The sequence below is a fragment of the Vipera berus genome, assembly GCF_964194415.1.
Source record: "Vipera berus genome assembly, chromosome: W".
Classification (NCBI taxonomy): domain Eukaryota; kingdom Metazoa; phylum Chordata; class Lepidosauria; order Squamata; family Viperidae; genus Vipera; species Vipera berus.
Genome location: NC_138210.1, coordinates 65,688,347 through 65,712,424, shown reverse-complemented (window position 1 = coordinate 65,712,424; position 24,078 = coordinate 65,688,347). Strand labels below are relative to the sequence as shown.

General features: G+C 41.6%; 1 protein-coding gene across 1 annotated transcript; it reads left to right on the top strand.

Annotated features, from left to right (window-relative positions):
* Positions 1 to 22,455: 22,455 nt before the first annotated feature.
* Positions 22,456 to 23,352, top strand: LOC308676387 (vomeronasal type-2 receptor 26-like; the record flags this gene model as incomplete). The annotated part of the gene is made up of 1 exon (XM_081342199.1): positions 22,456 to 23,352. The coding sequence occupies one exon, from the start codon at positions 22,456 to 22,458 to the stop codon at positions 23,350 to 23,352; it is 897 nt and encodes a 298-aa protein (XP_081198325.1).
* Positions 23,353 to 24,078: the final 726 nt, after the last annotated feature.

Genomic DNA, 24,078 nt, shown 5'->3' with positions numbered 1-24,078 from the left:
GATTAGGGTTTTCTAGATTTTAGAATTGGCATAGACAGTTTCCTGCGTTACTAATTTGCCCTTCCTAGTTTCAAAAAAACCCCAAAACATTTTGGTAAATTTAAGGATTTAAGATTTAAGCTATTCTCCAAAGCACCTGAAAGCAGGACAAGAAGCAACGGATGGAAACTAGTCAAGGAGAGAAGCAACCTAGAACTAAGGAGAAATTTCCTGACAGTTAGAACAATTAACCAGTGGAACAACCTGCCTCTAGAACCTGTGAATGCTCCAACACTGGAGGTTTTTAAGAAGAGACTGGACAGCCATTTGTCTGAAGTGGTATAAGATTTCCTGCCTGAGCAGGGGGTTGGACTATATGACCTCCAAGGTCCCTTCCAAATTATTATTATTATTATTATTATTATTATTATTATTATTATTATTATTATTATTATTATTATTATTATTATTTATTGTGAACAATTGAAATCCAGTGGCAATCTTCAGCATTTTATAACCTAGTCACCGCAAAGAGACTATTGGAGGAAATAATGCTTTAAAGATTGATAATGGATAATGATAATGGATGTCCTTTTATACTTTTGCTCTGCCTACTCTCTAATTCATGAGACTGTTAATCTCAGATTATTCTCTTTTACCTTTTCAGGCATGTACAGGAGCATATACCTGTAGATTCTCAATTCTTAAGATACACCTATAGTATATTTCCACTAATAAATATCCTTTCTGTTGTGCAGATGCTCTTTGACTCTGCTGCTGACAGGATATAGCTGGTTAAAGGTCCTAGAATATTATTTCCATGTATTTAATTATACTGTACTCATCATTGATCAGGGAAGATTTTTGCTTTCAGAAATGTTCTTCATCTTCCAAACTTAGCTATGTATTAATTTTATTAATTAATTGTCTATGTAACCAGGTTCAGAGGCATAGCTTTTTCCTGTTGAAACACAATTAGAGGAAAGGTCATAGGAAATGAATTTAGTTTTATGGGAAGGTTGACTGGGTTATGGGATTCTCAACTAAGGGAAAAGAAAGCAGGAGTCCTCCTATCATCTGGAACTCCAGTAGCAGAATACTGGTTTTCTTCACTATTCATTTCTTTCCTCTCAAGCTAGTCGCTATGGTAGATAATTGTCTTGGTGCCTGAGATTGTTTAATTTCTTTTACTACGACTTCCTTTTATTTTTATCTTCAGTGGTAGACTGCATAGTTACAGCTGAGGATGTTTATGATTTAACTCTATTCTGCTTATATTTTTCATCATATTATAAGCACATATAAGTATTTATTTCCCGGAAAATTAGCCCTAGCGTGATTTTTTAGAATTTTTTAGCATTATTTTTTTCACTCCCTGCTGGCTCCGAAACAGTGGAGGGGGACCAGGTAAGGTGACCGAGCCACCCCCGACCATCCTCCATAGCATGACAGTCTGGCTATGGAGGGGAGTGAAAGGGAAGAAATGGATAGGCAGCCAAGTCATTGAATGGGTAAGGGGAAGTCACAGAGTGGGGAGTGGCCTGGCTGCGGGTGCCCTGAGGTAAGCGGGTGTAGGGTGTATGGGGCAACTCCACCCCACACCCACACCCACACTTCACCTCACCTTATTTGCTCTCCTGCCCCGTTGCAGCCTATCAGTGTGTAAGATTTATGAACTGGAATAGCCATAGCAAAAAACCAGCCAATAGGAAATGTTTTTTAACTGAGACACAGGATTTGCTGAGAGAGGCATGTGAGCCAGCCTAGATCTGGGCGTGGTTTAGTCTCTCTCTGTGTGTGTTCCAATCGCCATGGTTAGTTGTTGTTGTTTTTCTATCATGTTCCCAAGAACTGCATGGAAATTGTATGTACGTATCATATTTAAATATTGTGAAGATAAGAAAGTTTTTCTATACTATGCATCCTGCTCAGTTTTTTGTACTTATATTGTGCTAGGTGTGCTATAAAGTCTAATATGGCCACAAGCAACCAGACAGTGGGATGGGGTGGATGGATGGCCGCAAAATAAGACATCCCACCAAAATAAGCCCTAATGGGTCTTTTCATCCAAATATATATATACTGTATATAAGACTTGGTCTTATTTTTGGGGAAACATGGTACTGCCAGACTAGGCCAATTGTGCTTTTGATTGTGATTATTAATAGTTTGCATAGATGTTGCTAATTTTGGCTTCTCAAATATTCATACCCTGTAACATATTACAGTAGTTGAATGATTTTGGTGTAACTATATCGCTTATATTTTTTTGTTCCACTATGAAATTAGTTCCACCGTTATCTAAGAAAAGTCTCATTTAACAACAGTGTTGGGAAAATGATTTCCTTTGATCAGAACAGGAACTTGGAAGCAGGATTTGATATTATCAACTGGGTCACATTCCCAAATCTAAGTCTACATCGAGTCAAACTGGGAAAATTTGATTTCGGCGCTTCCAAAGAACAAGTGTTCAGGGTTTATTTTGATGCCATTAGGTGGCCAAGGAAATTTAACCAGGTATTTTCTATATAAAGTTTGGGTCCATCTTTTTGGTCCAGGATGTAGGTAATGAAAATAGCTGGTCATATTAAGGCAAGTAGTTAAAACTCACTTCCAAGTTCTTATGTCCCAGATCGTATTCAGCCATAGCAAGGTGATTTGAGTACATTTTTTTTATTTCGTTATTTGCAAGAATGCAAGAATGGCTCTTGGGTGGGATGAAAGAATAAATGTATTGATTAGGAAACACTCTGTGTACATGTATTTGTCAAACTACTGTATGATTCTAATTATCTAATTAGAACCAATATTATGTGGCTATCCCAATGCCAACTCAATATTTAGGCATTCTGTCTTGTCTGCTTCTCTTTGTGCCCAGGCTCAGCCTCTGTCTCTGTGCAATGAACCCTGCCATAAAGGTCACATCAAGACCAAGAAGGAAGGGAAGCCATTTTGTTGTTATGATTGCCTTCCATGCCCAAGAGGAAAAGTTTCAAACCAGATGGGTAAGGTTATCATGGACTGAGTTTGAATTTGGAAGTAGATGGAGGTGTTTACAAATCATCAGATAAAGATCAGGTTAAATAAAAATTGGTCCTTGTATATATATATATATATATATATATATATATATATATATATATATATATATATATATATATATATATATATATATATATATTCAGACATGGATTCTTGTTACCAGTGTCCAGAGGATCACTATCCGAGCAAAGCTCAGGATCGGTGCATTCCAAAAGAGATCAGCTTCCTATCTTTCCATGAGCCTTTGGGGATCACCTTGGCCATTTTTTTCTCTTTTATTTTCCTCCATCACAGCCCTGGTCCTCACGGTCTTCATTCAGCACAAGAACACTCCCATAGTCGACTTCCGGTGGCGACGTGACGTCGAAAGACAGCCGTTTTCGGGCTGCCCGCTCCGCAGCTGTGTTTTTCCATCGTAAACAGCGCCGATCAGCTGTTTAGATGGATTTGAAGCCCCCTCCTCGGGAGAAGAGGAGGGGGTGAGGCCCCAGGTAGGGGTTGAGCTCTCCGGGGCTGCCTGAGCTGAGAGCTTGGGCGGCTGAAGGATGAGCCCCCCCGAAGCCTGGGTTGCTCCGAGCTGCGCAGCGCCTCTGCTCTGGGATTCTTGGAGCAGAGCCAGGCGTTAGCAACCACCCCTGCCAAAAGGAAATACTTTTGATTATCAAGATGCAGGCAGAGCGGTACAGGAGGTCAAGGTGAAGTGGACTCTTTATTTTTACTCTCTAGCTCAATGGATTTTATAGCTTTAAAGTGAAACTGCGTAATAAGTGAAAGTGGGGGAAGATGGCGGCTAAAACTTCTAAAGCTCTTCGGAATGCGGGGTCTTCCCTGGTGCAAGAGACCTCACTGCAAGCTTTGCTTCCTCCTGCATCTCCCCCGGTATTGACGCTTAAGGATTTACAAGACGCTCTTGGAAAGCATGCACAACTGATGTCTGATATGATGGATGAAAAGTTGAAAAAGCTGGAGGAGAAATTGGAGGAGAAAATGGAGAAATTGGAGAAGAAGATGGAAGAGAAGCTGAGAGCAATGAGGGTGGACATCTTGTCTACGGTTGAATCCGTAGCTGAATGTGTGCTACAGCTGGATATAAAAGTGGAGGATCTCAGTCAAAAGAACTCTATATTAGAAGCAAAGGTATTAGAAAATGAAAATATAAGGGATAAAGTGGACGAAGAATTGAGCCTTGTTCAGTATAATCAGATGCAGTATGCTATTAGAATTAGGGGTTTAAAGGAGAATGGTAAAGAAGATTTAAAGCAGCTGATTTCTGAGGCTCTGGAAGGGGTACTGGGCCAGTCAGCATCTGAAATTGAGGGAAATATGGACAAAGTTTTTCGTGTAAATTCATGGATTGCAAGACAGAGGAAGTTACCCAGAGATGTGGTGGTCTATTTTACAAAGAGAGTAATTAGAGATGAAGTCATTCAAGCTGCTTATGATACTAATTTGGTAGTGGCTGAGCAAGAAGTTTTGGTTTTAAAAAAGATCCCTCTGAAGATCCTAAGGAGAAGGAAAGATTTTGCATTTCTAGTACAGGAACTTAAGAAACGTGATATTAAGTTCAGATGGGAGATTCCAGTTGGGTTGGTGGCGACGTACGAAGGTAAAAGACATCGTTTGGTTACTGTGGCTCAGGCACGTGATTTTTATAGTAATGTGTTAAAAGCAACCCCCCTATCATTTTTGGAAGCTGCAAAAGGATACGGTGTGGGAAAGTTTCAAGATGTTGCAGATAGACAGACAGAGGACAATGGTGTCGGAGGGGATCAAGCTACAGTTTCATCGGTTGCTGCAGGAGGCCAGAAGATGACGCGCGCCGCCCTAAGAAGAGCGAGACGAGAGCGAGAGCAAGACCAGCAGAAAGTTATGGAATCTTCAAAGTGTGCTTACAGTGAAGATGTAGGAGGAGAGCGGTCTAAAGAAGTTTTGGGGGTCATGACAGAGGTGCTCCAAAAGTTTTGGGGCGTTAAGATTGCTGATTAAATTTTTAGATTAGAATGTCAATGGAGTAAAATTATTATAGAGGAGAAAGAAAGTTTTTTTTTCTTTTTTTTAATATTTTACACAATTTAAGATTGATGTTATTTGCTTGCTAGAAAAGTATATTAGGGTTATGGACTTAAAGTATGTGTTGAACTAAGAGTGGGTATGTAAGCTCCTAATTAACAACAAGTTGTCTTAGAGATTGCCTAATTTTTTTTTTTATATATACTCTTTTTATCTGAACTTTTATTTGAACTTAAGGATGATTTGGAACTGTGAGACATTTGGCGTGATACATGCAAGAACTATTTTTGATTATAGTTTAGTTTGGTTGGAGATTATTAAGATTAACAGAGATAAGCGCTTTTGGTGCGTAACTGAGAATTTGTTTGGAAATTAGAGAAAGGTGGGAGAATGCAAATAGCAGGTGAAAGTTTTTTTTCTTTTCTTTTTTTTTTTTTGAAATTAATATGAATAAGGACTGGGATTAAGAAAATTTATTTTGAGTAAAGATCTTTTTCTGTTTTCCTCTTTTTCTTTTCTACTTTATTTGTAATATTAATATTGTTTGTACTCATTGTATATGAGCTAGAGAGAGATAGAATTTATAGTTTATTGTTGATAACATAGGGGTGTTTATGTTTGTTTTTTGATTTTATGCCCTGTATTTAGCTCTGGGAAGTCGGGGGGGGGGAGGAGGGAGTGGGGGGGAGGGAGAGGGGTGGGGGAGGGGGGGATTAAAGTCAAAATGTATTGTAAAACTTTTTAAATAAAAAAAAAAGAACACTCCCATAGTCAAGGCCAACAATCGAGGCCTCAGCTACATCCTCCTGGTCTCTCTTCTGCTTTCCTTTCTCTCTCCTTTGCTCTTCATTGGTCGGCCTCAGATGGCAACTTGTCTCCTTCGCCAAACTGCTTTTGGCATCATCTTCTCTGTGGCAGTTTCTTGTGTGGTGGCTAAAACCCTCACTGTGGTCCTAGCTTTCATGGCCACTAGGCCAGGCTCTCAGATGAGGTCATAGGTGGGAAAAAGACTGGCACTTTTTATAGTGCTTTCCTGCTCTTTCATTCAAACCACTCTATGTAGTGTATGGCTGGTGAGCTCTGCTCCCTTCCCAGATCTTGACATGCACTGTCTGCCTACAGAAATAGTCCTGGAGTGCAATGAAGGCTCCGCTGCCATGTTTTATTGCACCCTGGGTTTCATTGGTCTTTTGGCCATGATCAGCTTTACAGTGGCTTTTCTTGGAAGGAATCTTCCAGACAGTTTCAATGAAGATAAATTTATCATTCTCAGCATGCTTCTTTTTTGCAGTGTTTGGATCTCTTTTGTTCCAGCGTACCAGAGCACCAAAGGGAAATATATGGTAGCTGTGGAGATCTTCTCTATCTTAGCTTCTAGTGCTGGATTACTGGTCCTCATTTTCTCCCCCAAAGTTTATATCATCTTGATAAAACCTGAGCTGAATAACAGGCAACAACTCATGCAAAAAAACTGCATAAAGAGATTATAGAAATCAGTTTTCTATACACAATGGGATTTAGATTTGTGACAAAACTCTGCAGTTACCACCAATGACAAGTGATTTAAGTGTTCGTTAAAACAAAATACTGGGTAATTGTGTAAACATAAAATATATAATGTTCTCTTTGTCCCCAATCACACTTGTGCTGTAGTACTCATCAATTATTGTAAGATGAACCATCCTGTTCCTTGAAGCTGTAAGATTTCATGAGTCACAATATGTAACAGTTGCAGTTCTTGAACAAAACAACTTCCAAACAAAATTTTGAGGATTGCAAACAGGAATAATTATTAAACTATATATGTTTGTAGTCAACCAAGGGTAAAGGCTCTATTTGAAAGGATTAATCTCTTCAGTGATGGGTGAAGAAATCCAAGACCACCAAAGTATATAAGAAATTTAAGTCTGCTCAATTTGTAAAGTTGTCTAATAGCTGATAGTTGAGAAACTCTCTTCTGGCTGCAGAAATCTAGACCTTGATGACCTAGGCCTTCTAGTTGCCTTTCCCTGCAGACTTGGGACTTTTTAAATTAGGATATGAAGGAGAGAGGGATTGCAACCAAAACTGCATGGAGGAAAATTGAGGAACTGAATAAATGAAATAAATGATTTGGGTGCTAAGAACCTGAATTTCTAGCAACTCCAGAAAACAATGGAGGACAGGGCGACCTGGTATGCTATGGCCCATGGGGTGGAGATTCAGACATGACTTATTGATTGAACAACAAAGTTCTAAATATGTTCTCAGCCACTCCTGTGTGATTACTAGCTAATTTGCAGAATAGGCAGATAAGGGTGTAGTCTTATCTGCAGATTGCAGACTGATGTGCAGATTGAAGATGTGAAATAAACCACTCAATCCGGGCTATCAATCTGCAGATCACATCTGCAATCTGCACATCAATCTGCAATCTGCAGATAAGAATAGGCCCTTTCCTTGTTCCTATCTTCAATCTCTTCAGGAAGAAAGTAGAGAGAATTATCAGAATATCATTCCTTACCAAATTGGTTTCTGGGATCCTGGAAACAGTAGACACTTTCATGAAATTAAGTTCTTTATTCTTTCCCCAAGAGCAATAACAAGCTGTTAGGTGGGTGGTTGTGTAGGAATTCCCGCTCCCCTAACAGCATATTATGTACTGTATGTGTGTATGGATGGATGGATGCATGTATAGACACATACACACACACATATACATACATACACCCACACCTTGAAATATACATCTTTCATTTCCATAGCAACAGCTAGTTATCTACCAAGGCATATAGGAAGGACCTCAGAATTTTTTTAAAAATGAGACCTGGTTTAAGCACTGTAATGTATTCTCAATGTTCTAATGCTGTGTGTGTGTATGTTTGTGTGTTTCTGTATACTGTATATAAAATCTTTTATCTTTTTACACACAGAAGCCTAAAGGGTGAACAAAAACTCAAGGTGAAGGCTAGGCCTCCTCAGTGAACCTCTGTGTTTTTAGGCACATTGTGCATTTTTAGGTGCTTTGCGTACTTGGCAAAAAAAGCACAGTCAGCTGCATGGATTTGGCTGCTATCTTGACCTTTGCAAACCTGCCCCCCCCTAAATTATATTTTTTCAAACATTAAAAGTTCACCTGAAGGCCAACTCCTTGGGGCGTGTATGAGAAGTTTGAGATATAGATGAGACAGACAGACAGACAGATATAGAGATAAACATAGACTAATAGAGAGATAGAGACAGAGACAAAGATAGATGTAGAGCAGATATGTCAAACTCGCGACATCACGTGACGTCGCACGACTTATTGCAGCTTTTTCTCCATTGGCGGCAATGGGGTGGGCGCAGTTTCCTGATGACACGTCCGGCCTGCGGGCCAGTACTTTGACACCCCTGTTGTAGAGGTAGAGGCAGACGTAGACATAGATGTAGATGTAGAGATAAAGGTAGAGATAGAGATATATGCTTTGTAACTTCCAGTGATTCTGAGTGCTCCTCAGAAAACACACAACAAAAAAGATGGGAGAGATAACAAACTGAGATGGGAACAAATCATGATCCTAGTGGTTGGCATTGTCTGATTTAAAGAACATATATCATGTGGGCAGTTACTATGGGGTCAGGTACTCTCTCAACTAATCAGGCCCTATGACATGTAGGGCTCTATAGGTAGAAACCAGCACACTGAATCACACCCTGAAGCAAACTGAGAGCTAGCGCAACTCATGAGAATGCCATATGGGCATTCTGAGGCATGGTTATCACTACCAGATTACCTACGGCAACACCTGCGGCCGGCGTCAACTTCCCTCCATCCAGTGCGCTCCCACAGAGAGGGCCTCCTCAGGGTGCCTCCGATCAAAGAATGCCAATTGGTGGCCCCCAGGGGGAGGGCGTTCTCTGTGGGCGCACCAGACCTGTGGAACCGCTTGCCAGTTGAGCTCCGGATGGCCCCCAACCTTCGCTCCTTCCGGCGCGATCTAAAAACGCATTTATTTGAGCAATCTGACCTGGTCTGATGGGTTAGGGTTGGGGTTTTAAACATGTTCTTAATTATTGTTTTAAATTTTAAATTTGGGCATTATATTTAATTGTATTTTAACTTTTATATTCTGTTTTTTATATTTATTGCCCTGTACACCGCCCTGAGTCCTTCGGGAGAAGGGCGGTATAAAAATATAATAAATAAATAAATAAATAAATAAATAAATAAATAAATAAATAAATACCTACACTGCTGCATTCTGGACTAGTTAAAGCTTCCTGGTGATCTTCAAGGACAGTCCCAAGTACAGTACATGGCAGTAGTCAAGCTGTGAGGTGTCCAGGGCACACATGAGTGTCTGAAGGGGCCCCAATTTAGGAAAGGGCACTACTGAAACATTAGAAAGTATTTATACCAAATAAAGTGCTCCTAAAATAATCCTGGCCTCTTGATAACTTAATAAAGTGGAAAAGAGAAACACCTTGTTGAAATATGCAATTAAGTTGTTTTCTTCTATGCTATTACCAAGAACCCATAATTTTGTAAAGGCAATCAACCTGACAAGGGTAACTTCTACTTCACCTCCCAAAGGATAACAAATACATCTTGGCAAAAAAGAACCAACATCAAAGTATGCTACTAAAAGACGTTTTGCAATTCGAGAAAGGGACCTAACACAAATTGTTTGGTGACTTCCTTTGAAGATAAACTCAGCCTGAACTTCTTAAGCACACTTAAGACAGGAACTGATGTGCAGAAGATGTTTCTACTTATTGCCACCCTTTGCGTTCCTGACTTTACTTCTACTGCCTCAGACTGTGTCCAGTGTCCCAAGTCCTTATGTGCCCTATCCCTCTGCCAATAAATCATCAGTATTATCAGCCAGGGGACCTGAGCATTGCTGGCATTATTTCTCAAGTATTCACATTTTCCAGTGCTGTGATCTACAACCAGCATCCATCTCACAACCTCCTGGGCGAGATTGGGTAAATTAAGAGTTTACTTAATCCTAGCATTTTCCATAAAGAACTTTCTCGCTTCAAATTGTATTATCTCAAACAAGTGGTGCTTGGGATAAAATTATATTGTGAAAGCATGAATGAGAAAAAATATTTCATGTTTCCTTTGTAAAAGGAAACAACTCCTTCTCCCCCCTCCATCTGTTCAATAACAATGTCCCAGTATTGCTGCAGACGTTATTTGTTGCAATCTACTAAATGTACATCCAGTCCTTCCTGATCAGATAGATTATTATCAATCCATTAGATCACAATTAATCTGCTTGTTATGTTCATTGTTTGTATATTAGGTCCCTCATTCATTCAGTCTATGACAATATTTTCATAATTGTTATGCATAACTGCTAGTCATTAAAAAAGACCCTGATGTTGGGAAAGATTGAAGGCAAAAGAAGAAGGGAAAGGCGGAGGAGGAGATGGTTTAGATAGTGTCATTGACCCAGTGGGCATGAGCTTGGGCAAGGGGAGATAGTCGAAGAAAAGGAGGTACTGGCGTCTTGCGGTCCATGGGGTTGGGAAGAGTCGGACATGACTTAGCAACTGAACAACAACAACAAATAACCACTACTATAAAAACCGCTTGTAATATAAGAATTTCCTGTATGTCATATCTTTGAAAGGAATTTCCCTGCATTGCACTGAGAGTAAACTTCAGTTGAATTTGCATTGACCTGCTATTATTTATTGAGACTGTATTTAGTTTTCATTTTTGGGGGGAGAGTTGATATTTCCTATTCTGGATTCATTTCCTCTCTCTTTCACATATGATGATGCCATATGGGATTTATTAGATGGACCTAATATTTTATGGTGCATTCTTTGCTAGCATATACTAGTAAAGCATAAGTACTAGCAATGATTTTACAGTGATGGCATTGGTAGTGATAATGCTTTGCCTAGCTTTCTATGAGCATTGATGAAAGTTCCTATTGCAGTATTTATCCTCCTGCTCACTCCACATAATATTTCACACTAGGAAGTACAAATGTGTCCCACATCAAAATCTTCTGTCCAGTAGATTCAATATCTTGTCTAGTTGAGAATCTTATTAAAATCCATCAGATGGTACTGATTATTTGTCTACCAGATACCAGTTGCATATATCATGTTAAAATATCTATATATCTTCAAAGAGCTTTGAAGATGTATAGATACTTGAGTGGCTTCTCCCCTCTAAGATGCACAGGAAATATAGCAAAACAATAGAAGGCTGTTCCTTCAATATTCCAGATAAGAATAAGTCCACTTATACCTTCTAGTATAACATCACTGTTAAAGATATGTTTTAACTGTTAAAGACATCTGTGATTGATAGGTATTTGCTCTGGATGAAAAATTAGCAAATCTCTGTGCTCATTCAGCATGTAAATCATACTGCAGATTTGTGACTCAGATCTAGAGGGCACTAAAGTCAGCAGGACTCCTCAAGGACATTTTAGACAGGAATTGATGTCCAGAAGAAGTCGTTTCTATCTAATGCCACTCTTTGTGTTCCTGATATTTCTGCTACTACCTGAGATTGTGTACAACATCCCAGTTGGATCATGTAATATCTGTTACCCTCTGCCAATACACCACCAGTATTATCAGCCAGGGGATCTCATCATTGCTGGCATTATTTCTCAAGCCTACATATTTTCTGACCCTGTGACTTTCAATCAACACCCGTCTCATAATCTCCTGGATGAGATTGGGTAAGCCAAGATTCTGGTTAATTGTACATTTTCCATAAGGTGCAATGAATTGTATTTTTATTTTAAGCAGGCAATTCCATCAAGAGAGGAAGATTGTGAACATAAGTTAACATAAGTGCTAGGGACTATTTACATTATTCATACTAGTAGTCTATTTAGCTGCTATTCCATGATGTAGATGAACATTCCTCTCCACATAATGTTTCACAATAGCAAGTGCCAAATATGTCCCATACCAAAATCTTCTGTCTACTAGATTCCACATGTTGGCTATCTAAGAGCTTTCTTAAAAGAAATATATAAGATAGTACTCATTATTTGTCCACCAAATATAAGCCGTGTATATCAATTTTGGTAATTCTTCCTGTAAATATGAGCTAGTTTCATAAACAAATAGATATTTTAAGATATCTCTCTGATTGTATGACCTTGGATATTTGCCATGGATGAAAATTTAGCAAGATTCCTATTGACTCCTATCAACAACTGCATTCATTCTGCATATAAATCACACTGCAGATTTGTGACTCAGATTTATCAACATATCTTGGCCTTTGCGTTTGCTGTCATGGAGATCAATGAAAACCCTCAGATATTACCCAATATTTCCCTGGGCTTCCACATCTATAATAACCATTTTCTTCAAAGTGGTACTTTACTCGCTTCTCTGGAGCTTCTCTCCACATGGAACAACTTTATCCCAAACTACAAGTGTGATACTAAAGAAAATACTATGGCAGTCATTGGAGGACCAGATTCAGATGTGGGTTTCTTTATGGCAACCATTCTGAGCATCTACAAGATACCTCAGGTAAGATGCAAACACAGGACTTCGCTCCTGAACAAACCCACAATATATCCCATTAGTCTTGAATGTAGTTTTGTATGTGTATCACAATATTGTTAAACATTAAACATCACCAGATAATAATAATAATAATAATAATAATAATAATAATAATAATAATAATAATAATAATAATAATAATAATAATAATAAGTTGGAAGGGACCTTGGAGGTCATCTAGTCCAACCCCCTGCTAAGGCAGGAAACCCTATACCATTTCAGACAAATGGCTGTCCAGTCTCTTCTTAAAAACTTCCAGTGTTGGAGAATTCACCACTTCTGGAGGCAGGTTGTTCCACTGGTTAGTTGTTCTAACTGTCAGGAAGTTTCTCCTTAGTTCTAGTGTGGGATAGAATATGTAAAAATAGTTGAACATTGCATATAAAAGTGATATAATCTATGAATTACATCAGTACAACTCCATAATTTTGAACAAGTTAAATATAAGGATATTTTAAAGAACCGAAAACTTGATTAATGGTAATGGTAATCATATCAAAGTGAAGCTGACAACTGCCTGCTGTACTGTAAAGTCAGATGACCATCTTTTTAATTTCCTTGTGAGATGCAGCATATACACTTGAAAACCTTGATTTTCATGGTTGTCTGTACATATATTCCTTGAAATATCAATGTCCGAATTATACTAGACAAACTTTAATAGAGAAAAGATGTTGCTTAAAGTACAATTCCTAACCAGGAATGTAAACAAATATACACTATACCCTGTGAACACTAATGTACATGTTTTATTGACCTCATGAATTCACAGAGACTTCTTTTACCTTGACCAAAAGACATTTAAAAGGAGACAAACTGACAGAAATATGATGTTGGATGCTTTCATTTAGGCTGCTGTCTCCAAACCCAAAAGACATTTAAAAGGAGACAAACTGACAGAAATATGATGTTGGATGCTTTCATTTAGGCTGCTGTCTCCAAACCCCTGTTCAGGTTAAAAATACATTCCATACATTTCTACAGAGGAATTACTGAGTCTGTCATTTGTACCACAATAACTGTTTGGTTTGGTATAGCAACTAAACAGGAGAGGTAAAGATTTCAAAAAATAGGACTGCAAAAGCAATAATTGCAACCAGCCTGTTTTCCATTGGGGATCTGCACAGGTCAGAAAGAGGACTGAGACAATATCTACAGACCCCTCATAATCCCCTCATAATCCATTTCAACTGCTCCCCTCAAGACATTGCTATAGGGCATTGCATGCCAAAACAACTATTTATTTATTTATTTATTGAACTTATATACCGCCCTTCTCCCATAGGACTCAGGGCGGTTCACAAGGCAATTAAAAATAACACTACACTACAAAAAAGTTAATAACAATTAAAATAATTAAATTATCCTTGAGTAAAATATAAAACCCCTGTAACTCTAATTAAAACCCAATTACAACAAGTTAAAAATTAAAATTCTCAGTCCTGGCCGGAAAGCTCAAAGAGCCAGGTCTTCAGGTCCTGGCGGAACGAACGAAAATCAGGGGCAGTCCTGAGCTCTACGGGTAACTGGTTCCAAAGGGCAGGTGCGCCCACAGAGAAGGCCCTCAAAGACAGCTTTTTCTCCTCAGCCATCACTCTGCTGAATACTTAATTCCCACAGCACTGTCTTAGGCAGTGGTGGGATTCAGCCAGTTCGCACCAGTTCAGGAGAACTAGTAGCTATTTTTTTTAAGTTCAGAGAGCTGGCTGGAGGAGGCCTCGCAGGCCTAGAACGCCCTGCCAGAAGTGTGTGGATGCTACTTCTGGAAGTTCGTTCTAGGCCTTGGATACCCAGGCTTGCATCCACTCAGGGAACCAGTTGTTCAGGTATTTGAATCCCACCACTGGTCTTAGGCCTAAAAAATTTACCCATGTAGGTTTCATTGCTATTATCATCTTTCTCATATTCCAATTTCTCATCTTTTCTCATCTTCTCATCTTTCCTACTATCTTCTCCTATTGCTATCTTATTATTGTATCTTACGATTAATGACTGTAACTATGATCTATGATCTGTGACCTATCATTTTGTTGTTGTATGTGTGTACATTGAGAGATTATGCATCAGAGACAAATTCCTTGCATATCCAATCACACAGTATTTGGTTTCTTGTTCCTTGATCAGGAACTTCATTTCATCATTGCCCTTCTCTGAAATTAATATTTCAAGCCCATTTAAAGTGGGGTGTCCAGAGCTGGATTGAATTATAATTATTGGCATATGGCATTGTTACAGTAGCCAGGAGACCACAATGCTTTTGCAGAGTAATAGTTTGGCTTGCCAAGGTACCAGCCCTGTTATAGGAAATGTTTGCATGCTTCCCAAGGTGCACCACAGGAGGGTGAGCTGGCTGTGCACCAGAGAGAAAGACAAGTGGCTCTTCCTACAGCATCACCAAAGGCCTCCTCCCTTCCCAGAACTGCCTCACATCAGGAATCTGACTGCCTGCACAGAGCATAGCTCATCTCCCCACCAAAGTGGTACCTATTTTATATACTCACATAGAACATGCTTTCAAACTGCAGGTGGGCAGAAGCTGAGGCAAGTGATGGGAACTCACCCTACCAAATAGAATTAGGGCTTAAACTGCTGGACCCATCTCCATCATCATTAAACCACTGAGCCACCATGCCTCCTGTAGCTGGATTGAATAAATAAAACCATTTATTTCCTGTGATTTGGATATTATATTTCTTCTGATTTGGATCGTGATTGGGAATTAAGTCCCTCCTTGTTTATTTCTTTTCATTTCAGTTCACTTATGGTTCTGGTCCAGTAATAAATGACCAATCCCAAAATGTTTTTTCCTTACGGATGTTCCCTAATAGGAAGCATCAATATTTGGGAATCCTACAGCTGCTGCTTCTCTTCAGGTGGATGTGGATTGGAGTTATTTTTATAGAAGATGACAATGGGTTGAGATTTGTACACACAATACTGCCTAAGTTTTCCAAGAAAGGCATCTGCTTTGATTTTATAGAAACTTTGCCTACACTGTATTTTCCCTCTGATGTTGGTGAGATGGTGGATGGATGGATCAAAACATACAAGGTGATTAGCAAGAGCACAGCCAACGTTGTGCTCATACATGGAGAAATTCACACCATGATCTTTTTGAGGATGTTCCCTCACGTTTCAGAATTTGAGAACATACCCATCAAGACCAAGAGCAAAGTCTGGATTATGACAGCCCAGATGGAATTCACATCAGTTCCCTTTCTCAAAAACCTTGAGGTTGATGTTATCCATGGTGCTCTGTTGGTTGCCTTTCATTCAGCTGATGTGATGGGATTTCAAACATTTCTTAAAAGAAGAAACCCAAATGCAGCAAATGGAGATGGATTTATCAAGGAGTTTTGGCAACAAGTCTTTAATTGTCACTTCTGTTCTCTGAGAGGACCCAAGATTGTTGGAGATGTCTGCACTGGGGAGGAGAAGGTGGAGACACTGCCTAAGTCAGTTTTTGAAACCACTATGACTAGTCACAGCTACAGCCTCTACAATGCAGTTTACACTATGGCCCATGGTTTGCAATCCATGGATTCATCCCAGTTTAACTCCAGAATGACAGCAGAGATAAAAAGAAGGAATTCCATCAGAAAAGAGCCATGGCAGGTAATATCCTGAATGGAGAAATTCAGAAGAATTTATCAGAACCTCCAAATGATTTGAAATGTTTCTGCTTAGCACAGAAAGTTTTCTCTGTGATAATTTTGGGGCAGTGTCCTTTCGTTCTGAGAGGGTAATCTGAAGGTGTAAAAGAGTGATAAGAACTCTTTAAAAATTTGACTTATTTTTCTTATAAAGGAAAGTGGTGCAAACAGTTATAATAACTGGTTTTGCTGCTTTCTCCCTGTATAGAATGATGCAAAAGCATGAAAGCAGGAAGTTCACATTATGAGTTGAGGCACATGGCATGAAAAATGAAGGAAAGTTCTTCCCTATGTGAGAAAGAGGCAAAAAGTTTTTCTTGATGAACAAGTGGCTTCCTTTCCCATCCACCTTAATTCCTACCATCGTGTGCAGCCCCCTGAGCTCCGGCTGGTGTATTTGAATGCCAGGTCCGTCTCTAATAAGGCTCCTCTCGTTCGTGATCTGGTCGAGGGTGAGCAGGCGGACCTGGCTTGCATCACGGAGACTTGGTTGGGCCCAGAGGGCGGGATTCCTCTGGTTGACCTTTGCCCACCAGGTTTCCGGGTGCTGCACCGGCCTCGGGCTCAGGGTAGGGGTGGGGGTGTGGCTGTTGTTATGAGGGAGACCTTGTGTCCGCGGGAGGCCACTGTTCCTCAGATAGTCGGGTGTGAGTCTCTCTTTTTGAGATGCGGCCCTGGTGCGCAGTTGGGCTTGCTGCTGGTGTACCTTTCGCCTAGTCACGCAGCAGCAGCCCTGCCTGAGCTGCTCGATGTCCTCTCTGGGCTGGTGGTTGAGTTCCCGAAACTTATAGTTTTGGGGGACTTCAATCTACCATCGCTGGGAGGATCATCTGAGTTGGCTCAGGAGTTCATGGCTTCCATGACGGCCATGGACCTGACGCAAGTAATTTCGGGACCGACTCATGAGGGAGGCCACACCCTTGACCTAGTTTTTTTATCTGGACGGTGGTTAGATGATCTTGGTGGGGGCTCTCCAATTATTATGCCCCTGTCATGGACCGATCATCATCTCCTGCGGCTGGTCTTCCGTTTTGCCACCCCCCGCCGTGGGTGTTTGGAACCAATTAAATGGTACCGCCCCAGACGCTTAATGGATCCCCAGAGGTTCCAGGCAGCGCTGGGGTCCCCACCTGCCTCCCTTGCTCACAGCTCGGCAGATGCCTTAGTGGAAGCCTGGGAAAGGATGGCCACTGAGGCTCTTGACCGAGTTGTACCCCTGCGGCCCCTGACCCGGTGCAGATCCCGTCGAGCTCCATGGTTCTCTGCGGAGCTTCGGGAGATGAAGCGTCGGAGACGGGGCCTAGAGAGCGGTTGGAGGTCCAGCCGATCCGAATCCGACCGATTGCGACTAAGAGCCTACATTAGGTCTTATCTCGCTGCGATAAGGGAGGCGAGGTCTAACCACTTCGCCACCCTTATCGCGTCCGCAGATAATCGCCCGGCCGCCCTGTTTAGGGTGACTCGCTCCCTCCTAAATCAGGAGGTGAGGGAGGATCCCTTGCAGGGTCGTGCCGAGGAGTTTAACCAACATCTGTCGGACAAAATCGCTCGGATTCGGACCGGTCTGGACTCTGACTGGGCAGAGTCTGACGATCAGGACACTGGCGGTCTTGTCGATATCACCTGGGAGGAGTTTGATTCTGTGACTCCGGAGGAAGTGGACAGGATCATGGGGAGGCTGAGCACCACCACGTGTTTATTGGACCCGTGCCCTTCCTGGCTGGTCTATGCAGCCCGGGAGAGGACACGCAGCTGGTTCCAGGCAGTTATATCGGCTTCTCTGAGTGAGGGTTGCTTCCCCGCCGTCTTGAAAGAGGCGGTGGTGAGGCCTCTCCTCAAGAAGCCTGCCTTGGACCCAGCTGTATTAAACAACTTTCGTCCTGTCTCCAACCTTCGCTTTCTTGCGAAGGTTGTTGAGAGTGTGGTGGCGCATCAGCTCCCTCTGGTCCTGGATGAAGCGGATTATCTAGACCCGTACCAATCGGGTTTCAGGCCCGGGCACAGCACGGAGACGGCATTGGTCGCGCTGGTGAATGATCTCTGGAGGGCTCGGGACAGGGGATATTCCTCTGTTCTAGTCCTATTAGACCTCTCGGCGGCTTTCGATACCATCAACCATGGTATCTTGCTGCGGCGTCTCAGGGGATTGGGAGTGGGAGGCACAGTTTTACAGTGGTTCTCCTCCTATCTCCGGGGACGTTCGCAGTCGGTGTTGGCAGGAGGGCAGAGGTCGACCGCGAGGTCTCTCATTTGTGGAGTTCCTCAGGGGTCGGTCCTCTCGCCTCTCCTGTTCAACATCTACATGAAACCGCTGGGTGAGATCATTCGTGGCTTTGGAGTTGGGTATCATCAGTACGCTGATGATACCCAACTTTTCCTTTCGACCCCAAACCACCCCAGTGATGCCCTCAACGTGATGTCCCGGTGCCTGGAGGCGGTTCGGGTCTGGATGGGGAGGAACAGACTCCAACTCAACCCCGACAAGACTGAGTGGCTTTGCATACCTTCATCCCGGGTTTATTCGGATGTTCCACCTTTGGCTATGGGGGGTGAACTATTACCCCCCGTAGATAGGGCTCGCAACTTGGGAGTCCTCCTAGATTCACGGCTCACCCTGGAAGACCATATAGGAGCTGTGACTAGGGGGGCCTTCGCCCAGGTTCGCCTGGTGCGCCAGTTGCGGCCCTATCTTAGCCGGGATGATTTGTGCACGGTCACTCATGCGCTCGTGTCCTCTCGTCTAGACTACTGCAACGCTCTCTACATGGGGCTGCCCTTGAGGACCACCCGGAAGCTCCAACTGGTACAGAATGCAGCCGCGAGAGTTGTGTTGGGAGTCTCCCGATACTCCCACGTTACACCGCTGCTCCGTGAGCTGCATTGGTTGCCAGTTGTCTTCCGGGTGAGATTCAAGGTACTGGTAACAGTGTTTAAAGCCCTTCATGGCATGGGGCCGGAGTACCTTAGGGAACATCTGCTGCCGGCATCAAGCTCCCTGCGCCCTGTGCGTTCCCACAGAGAGGGCCTCCTCAGGGTGCCACCGATCAGAGAATGTCGATTGGTGGTCCCCAGGGGGAGATCCTTCTCTGTGGGCGCTCCGGAGCTGTGGAATCAGCTACCGGTAGAGCTCCGGATGGCGCCCGATCTTCGCTCCTTTCGTCGCGATCTCAAGACGTTTCTGTTTGTTCAAGCCGGCCTAGCCTGATGGGGATTGGTGGGGTTTTTAGTCTTGTGTTTTAATTTTAACTTGGTGTTTTAGAACTTGATTCCAACTGTTTTAATATGGGCAATTATTTAATCTTGTTTTAACGTTTGTATTTAGTATTTTACTCTGCCCTGTGAACCGCCCTGAGTCCTCAGGGAGAAGGGCGGTATATAAATATTATTAAATTAAATTAAATTAAATGAGTTTATTGCTGATAGAATTTTATCAGTTGTAATTCTAATGTTAAATGCATGATATAACCTGACTGAAATAGTCAACAAGATTTAGAACATTGACACTGCAATGTCGCGTGGTCGCGCAGAGAGACAGACACTGAGCTGGGTAGTAACTTCTTTATTGACGTCGGGAACAAAGCTGGGGACAAGGGGTTACCTGGCGTCTCTTTATACCTGCCCAGGTGAATCGCAACCAATAGATTCAAACCTGGGCTTCCCGCCAGTGCAGGTGGCCAATAGATTTAAACCCTGGCTTCCCGCCAGAGCTGACCATGCCCCGGAGCTGTCAGACTAGCTCCATTCAGGCTTTCCCGCCAAAAGCGGTTATAGCCTGGAGCTGTCCAGCCCCCTGCTGTGCTGACATCCTGTGTATGCTTTTAGTCGCATACACTACAGACACAGCAAAGACAAGGACAGGAAAGAAGACCTCATTATTAGTCCTAAAACAGACCATTGTATATTTGGTCTCTTGTTCCATGGCTGTCCTTTATTAGGAATCCATTCAAGTCAAACTCAGAAGGACCAAATAGCTGATCCCTGTTTCTTAGGTTATCTGATTGATCATCAGTCGGATGAGTTAATGCAGAGTTCCTCAACCTTTCTGGCTTTGAGGACCAATGTAGTAGGAGGGGATGGTCCTGTGTGAGCGGCAAGCAAGCAACCACATGCAGCTCCATTTGCATAAGCGGTGGGCACCAACTGAGCTGCACATGGTCAACCATCACTCATGCAAGTGGAGCTGTGCATGTGCGTGCATGTCTCGTACAAGTGGAGCTGTGCGCATACTCCCCAGCCATTTCCGTGGCCCACCCTGAATGGGCTGGGTGAAAGAAATAAGAATTACAAACAAAATACAAAAAGAGAAAAGAAAAAAAGTGTACACAGCAAATATAAGATTAGCCATTTTTCTACCACCTTTCTTAGTGTTCTTCCCCCATCTTTTTGGAATAATGTATCTGTGACCAGATTTAGGAAAAAAAAAATATGTGCACTGTAGATGAATTAGGTCAGGAATAAACTAATCCATACGCATTAAATTAAGGGGCTTTATTATGTTTACAAAGTAATCTGAATATTAGAAATACATCATTTATACCCCCTTGGTGGAGCAGTGGGCTAATGCCTCCTTAAGTAACACCAGCTGCCTGCAATTAGTGCAGGTTCGAGTCCCACCAGGCTCAAGGTTGACTCAGCCTTCCATCCTTCCGAGGTAGGTAAAATGAGGACCCAGATTGTTGGGGGCAATTAAGCTGACTTTGTAATAATGCCGCTGGGGGGGGGGCGAAAGCCCTAATAAGCAGGCATATACATAGAATGAAGGCTATTGCTAAGCACTTTGGTTTGTGCTTAAATTGTAAGCCGCCCTGAGTCTTCGGAGAAGGGCGGGATATAAATGGAATTAAAATTTTAAAAAAATAAATTAATTTTCTTTTTTTTCCTTCTCCCTTTCTTCTTCTATTTAGCTCCACCATTATTTAAGTAGCCTCTCATTTAACAATACTCTTGAGGAAAGAGTTTCTTTTGATGAAAACAGGGAACTGAAAGCTGGGTTTGATATTATCAATTGGGTGACATTCCCAAATCAGACCTTTCTTCGTGTCAAGGTGGGAAATATTGATCCCCTTGCTCCAAAGGACAAAGTCTTCTCCATTTCTCTAGATGCCATTGTGTGGCCCAGGCCATATCATAAGGTACAATGGATATAGTGGATGAGGACCATCTAATTTTCTTTATTTATCTAATTTCTACATTGTTCATATCACTTTAGTGACTCGGGGCAGTTTACAAGACTGTCTCTGGGCAGTTCTTCAGGTTAATATTTGCTCATGAAAATAACTCTGGTTGTTTCGAAGGTGGTTGTTTAATTTCTTCCATTCCTGTGGTGATCATTCCTGATAGTTTATGGGGAAATGAGTTCAGGAAGTGTCAGCCTCTAAAATGAGCTGCTTGCTTCTTATCTCCTTTCCTTTCCCTTCTCTTTATTAAACCAACAAAGGCATCATGAAGATTCAAAAATATATCATAGCCTTTTTTAGAACTGATCAGAGAAGGGATCATCCGGTGCTCATTTTTATGTCTGTTTGGCATACAGTATTTTCTCTGTAACTAATACAGCAGTAGGATTTTGATTCCTTTTTTCTTTCTGAGAAATAATATTGTTTTCCCTGTCGATATCAAAACATCTGCTCTCATTTGCACACAGGAACCACCCTCTTCCTTGTGTAACGACTTTTGCCATTTGGGTCACAGGCGGATAAAAAAAGAAGGCAAACCTTTTTGCTGTTATGATTGCCTTCCATGCCCAGCTAGGATGATCTCAAGCCAGATGGGTAAGAGATAGTATTTTTGAGTTTCATTGAGTTTCCAATCATACTGAATTTGGTTTAGGATTCATAGCATGGAGATGTGAGGACAATCTGACTGTAATATCTGTACCATTGAGTGCTTGATCTGACTGGCAACATGGGTGTCACCAGGAGGACCTTTACCGTTCCATGTTGTTACTACTAAACTTGTTGGAAAAGGAGAAACTCTTTATGTTTCAAAAAATGTGTGAATATTAGTTTCTGAGAAAGGAATATCTATAGGGAGCTAGTTTAGCTTTATTTGGTTGTAAGATGTCTCCCACCTCTGGAATGTTCTCATCTATTAAGATTAAGATGTTTTGATTTATGACTGTTTTTCCTTATGAATCATTGCAACCTGGTTTGGAGTTATTTGTCTGAGATAAAGTATCCCTGGAATACATGATGCAGTATACGAAAATCTTTTCTATAGAGAAATTATATTTTTCTTTTTTTCAGATATGGATTCCTGCACTCCATGTCCAGAAGATCATTATCCGAACAAAGACCAAGATCACTGCGTTCCCAAAGATATCAGTTTTCTGAGATATGGAGAACCTTTAGGGATCAGCCTGACCACTCTTTCTCTTTTCTTTTCTTGCATCATGGGTCAAATATTTTGGATCTTCCTTAAATACAGAGAAACTCCCATCGTCAAAGCCAATAACCGGAACCTCACCTATACCCTGATCATTTCCCTCCTGCTCTGCTTTCTTTCCCCTTTGCTTTTCATTGGTCAACCAGAACAGGTGAGGTGCCTGCTTCGCCAAACTACTTTTGGCATTATCTTTTCAGTGGCAATTTCTTGTATTTTGGCCAAAACTCTCATTGTAGTTCTGGCCTTTATGGCCACCAGACCAGGCTCTAGAATCAGGAAATGGGTGGGAAAACCACTGGCCCAGTCCATCATCTTCTCCTGTTCCCTTACTCAAATCACCATTTGTGTGGTGTGGCTGGCAACCTTTCCTCCATTCCCTGATGTTGATATGTACTCTCTGACTGAAGAAATTGTCTTGGAATGCAATGAGGGTTCAACTATCATGTTCTGCTGCATGCTAGGTTTTATGGGCTTCCTGGCCATGATCAGCTTCACTATGGCTTGCCTAGGAAGAAAGTTACCAGACAATTTCAATGAAGCCAAGTTCATCACCTTCAGCATGATGGTCTTTTGCAGTGTTTGGCTCTCCTTTGTTCCAACATATCTCAGCACCAAGGGGAAATATGTGGTAGCTGTGGAGGTCTTCTCCATCTTGGCTTCTAGCGCTGGTTTACTAGGTTGCATTTTCTCTCCCAAATGTTACATCATCTTGATTAGGCCTGAGCTGAATGATAGGAAGTATCTAATGAGAAGGAAATAATGACCTGAAATCTGTATAATCACAGCCCTGTTAAATTAAACTTTAGCTGTTAATCTCATTATATGGTTTTGAGCAATGGTGGGATTCAAATATGTGAACAACTGGTTCTCTGTGTGGATGCCAGTTCCAGATGTCCTGTCAACACTGCTAACATCAGATGTTTTTGCATTGACAACAGATGGAAATGTATCCATCTTTTCCCTTTTGCTTTTAAAGTTAGGTGATGCTGGGAGGGGGGATGTGAATGAGAGTCCAGTTAGACATAACAACACTAAATTTAGCATGAGAATTAAGGTTATTGAACCCAGAGCTGATAAAGAATTGGCCGGCTGTAGATCTGGAGAGGAAGCCTGCGCTTCAAGCTAATTGGGGAATATGATTTATGACTGTTAATTGGAGGAGGGAATTGTGCTTTGATACTATGTGCCCAGGGGAGGGGAATTCAGTTTTTGGCTTTGATTATGAAGTGCCAATATTATGCTACTCGAATAAAAGATTATTTAAGGTAAACAATGCCTTGAAGTTCTTTGAAGAATTTCATCTGTTGGAACCATGACATGTCCGTTCTGGGCCTGGGCAACAAAAAATTAGCTACCAGTTCTGCCAAACTGGTGCAAACTGGCTGAATCCCACCACTGATTTTGAGTGGCCATAAATGCATTATTTTAAGATTGAGCACAAGCCTACATTTTTAATGTAGTTAATTTATACAGCTACATTTAATAG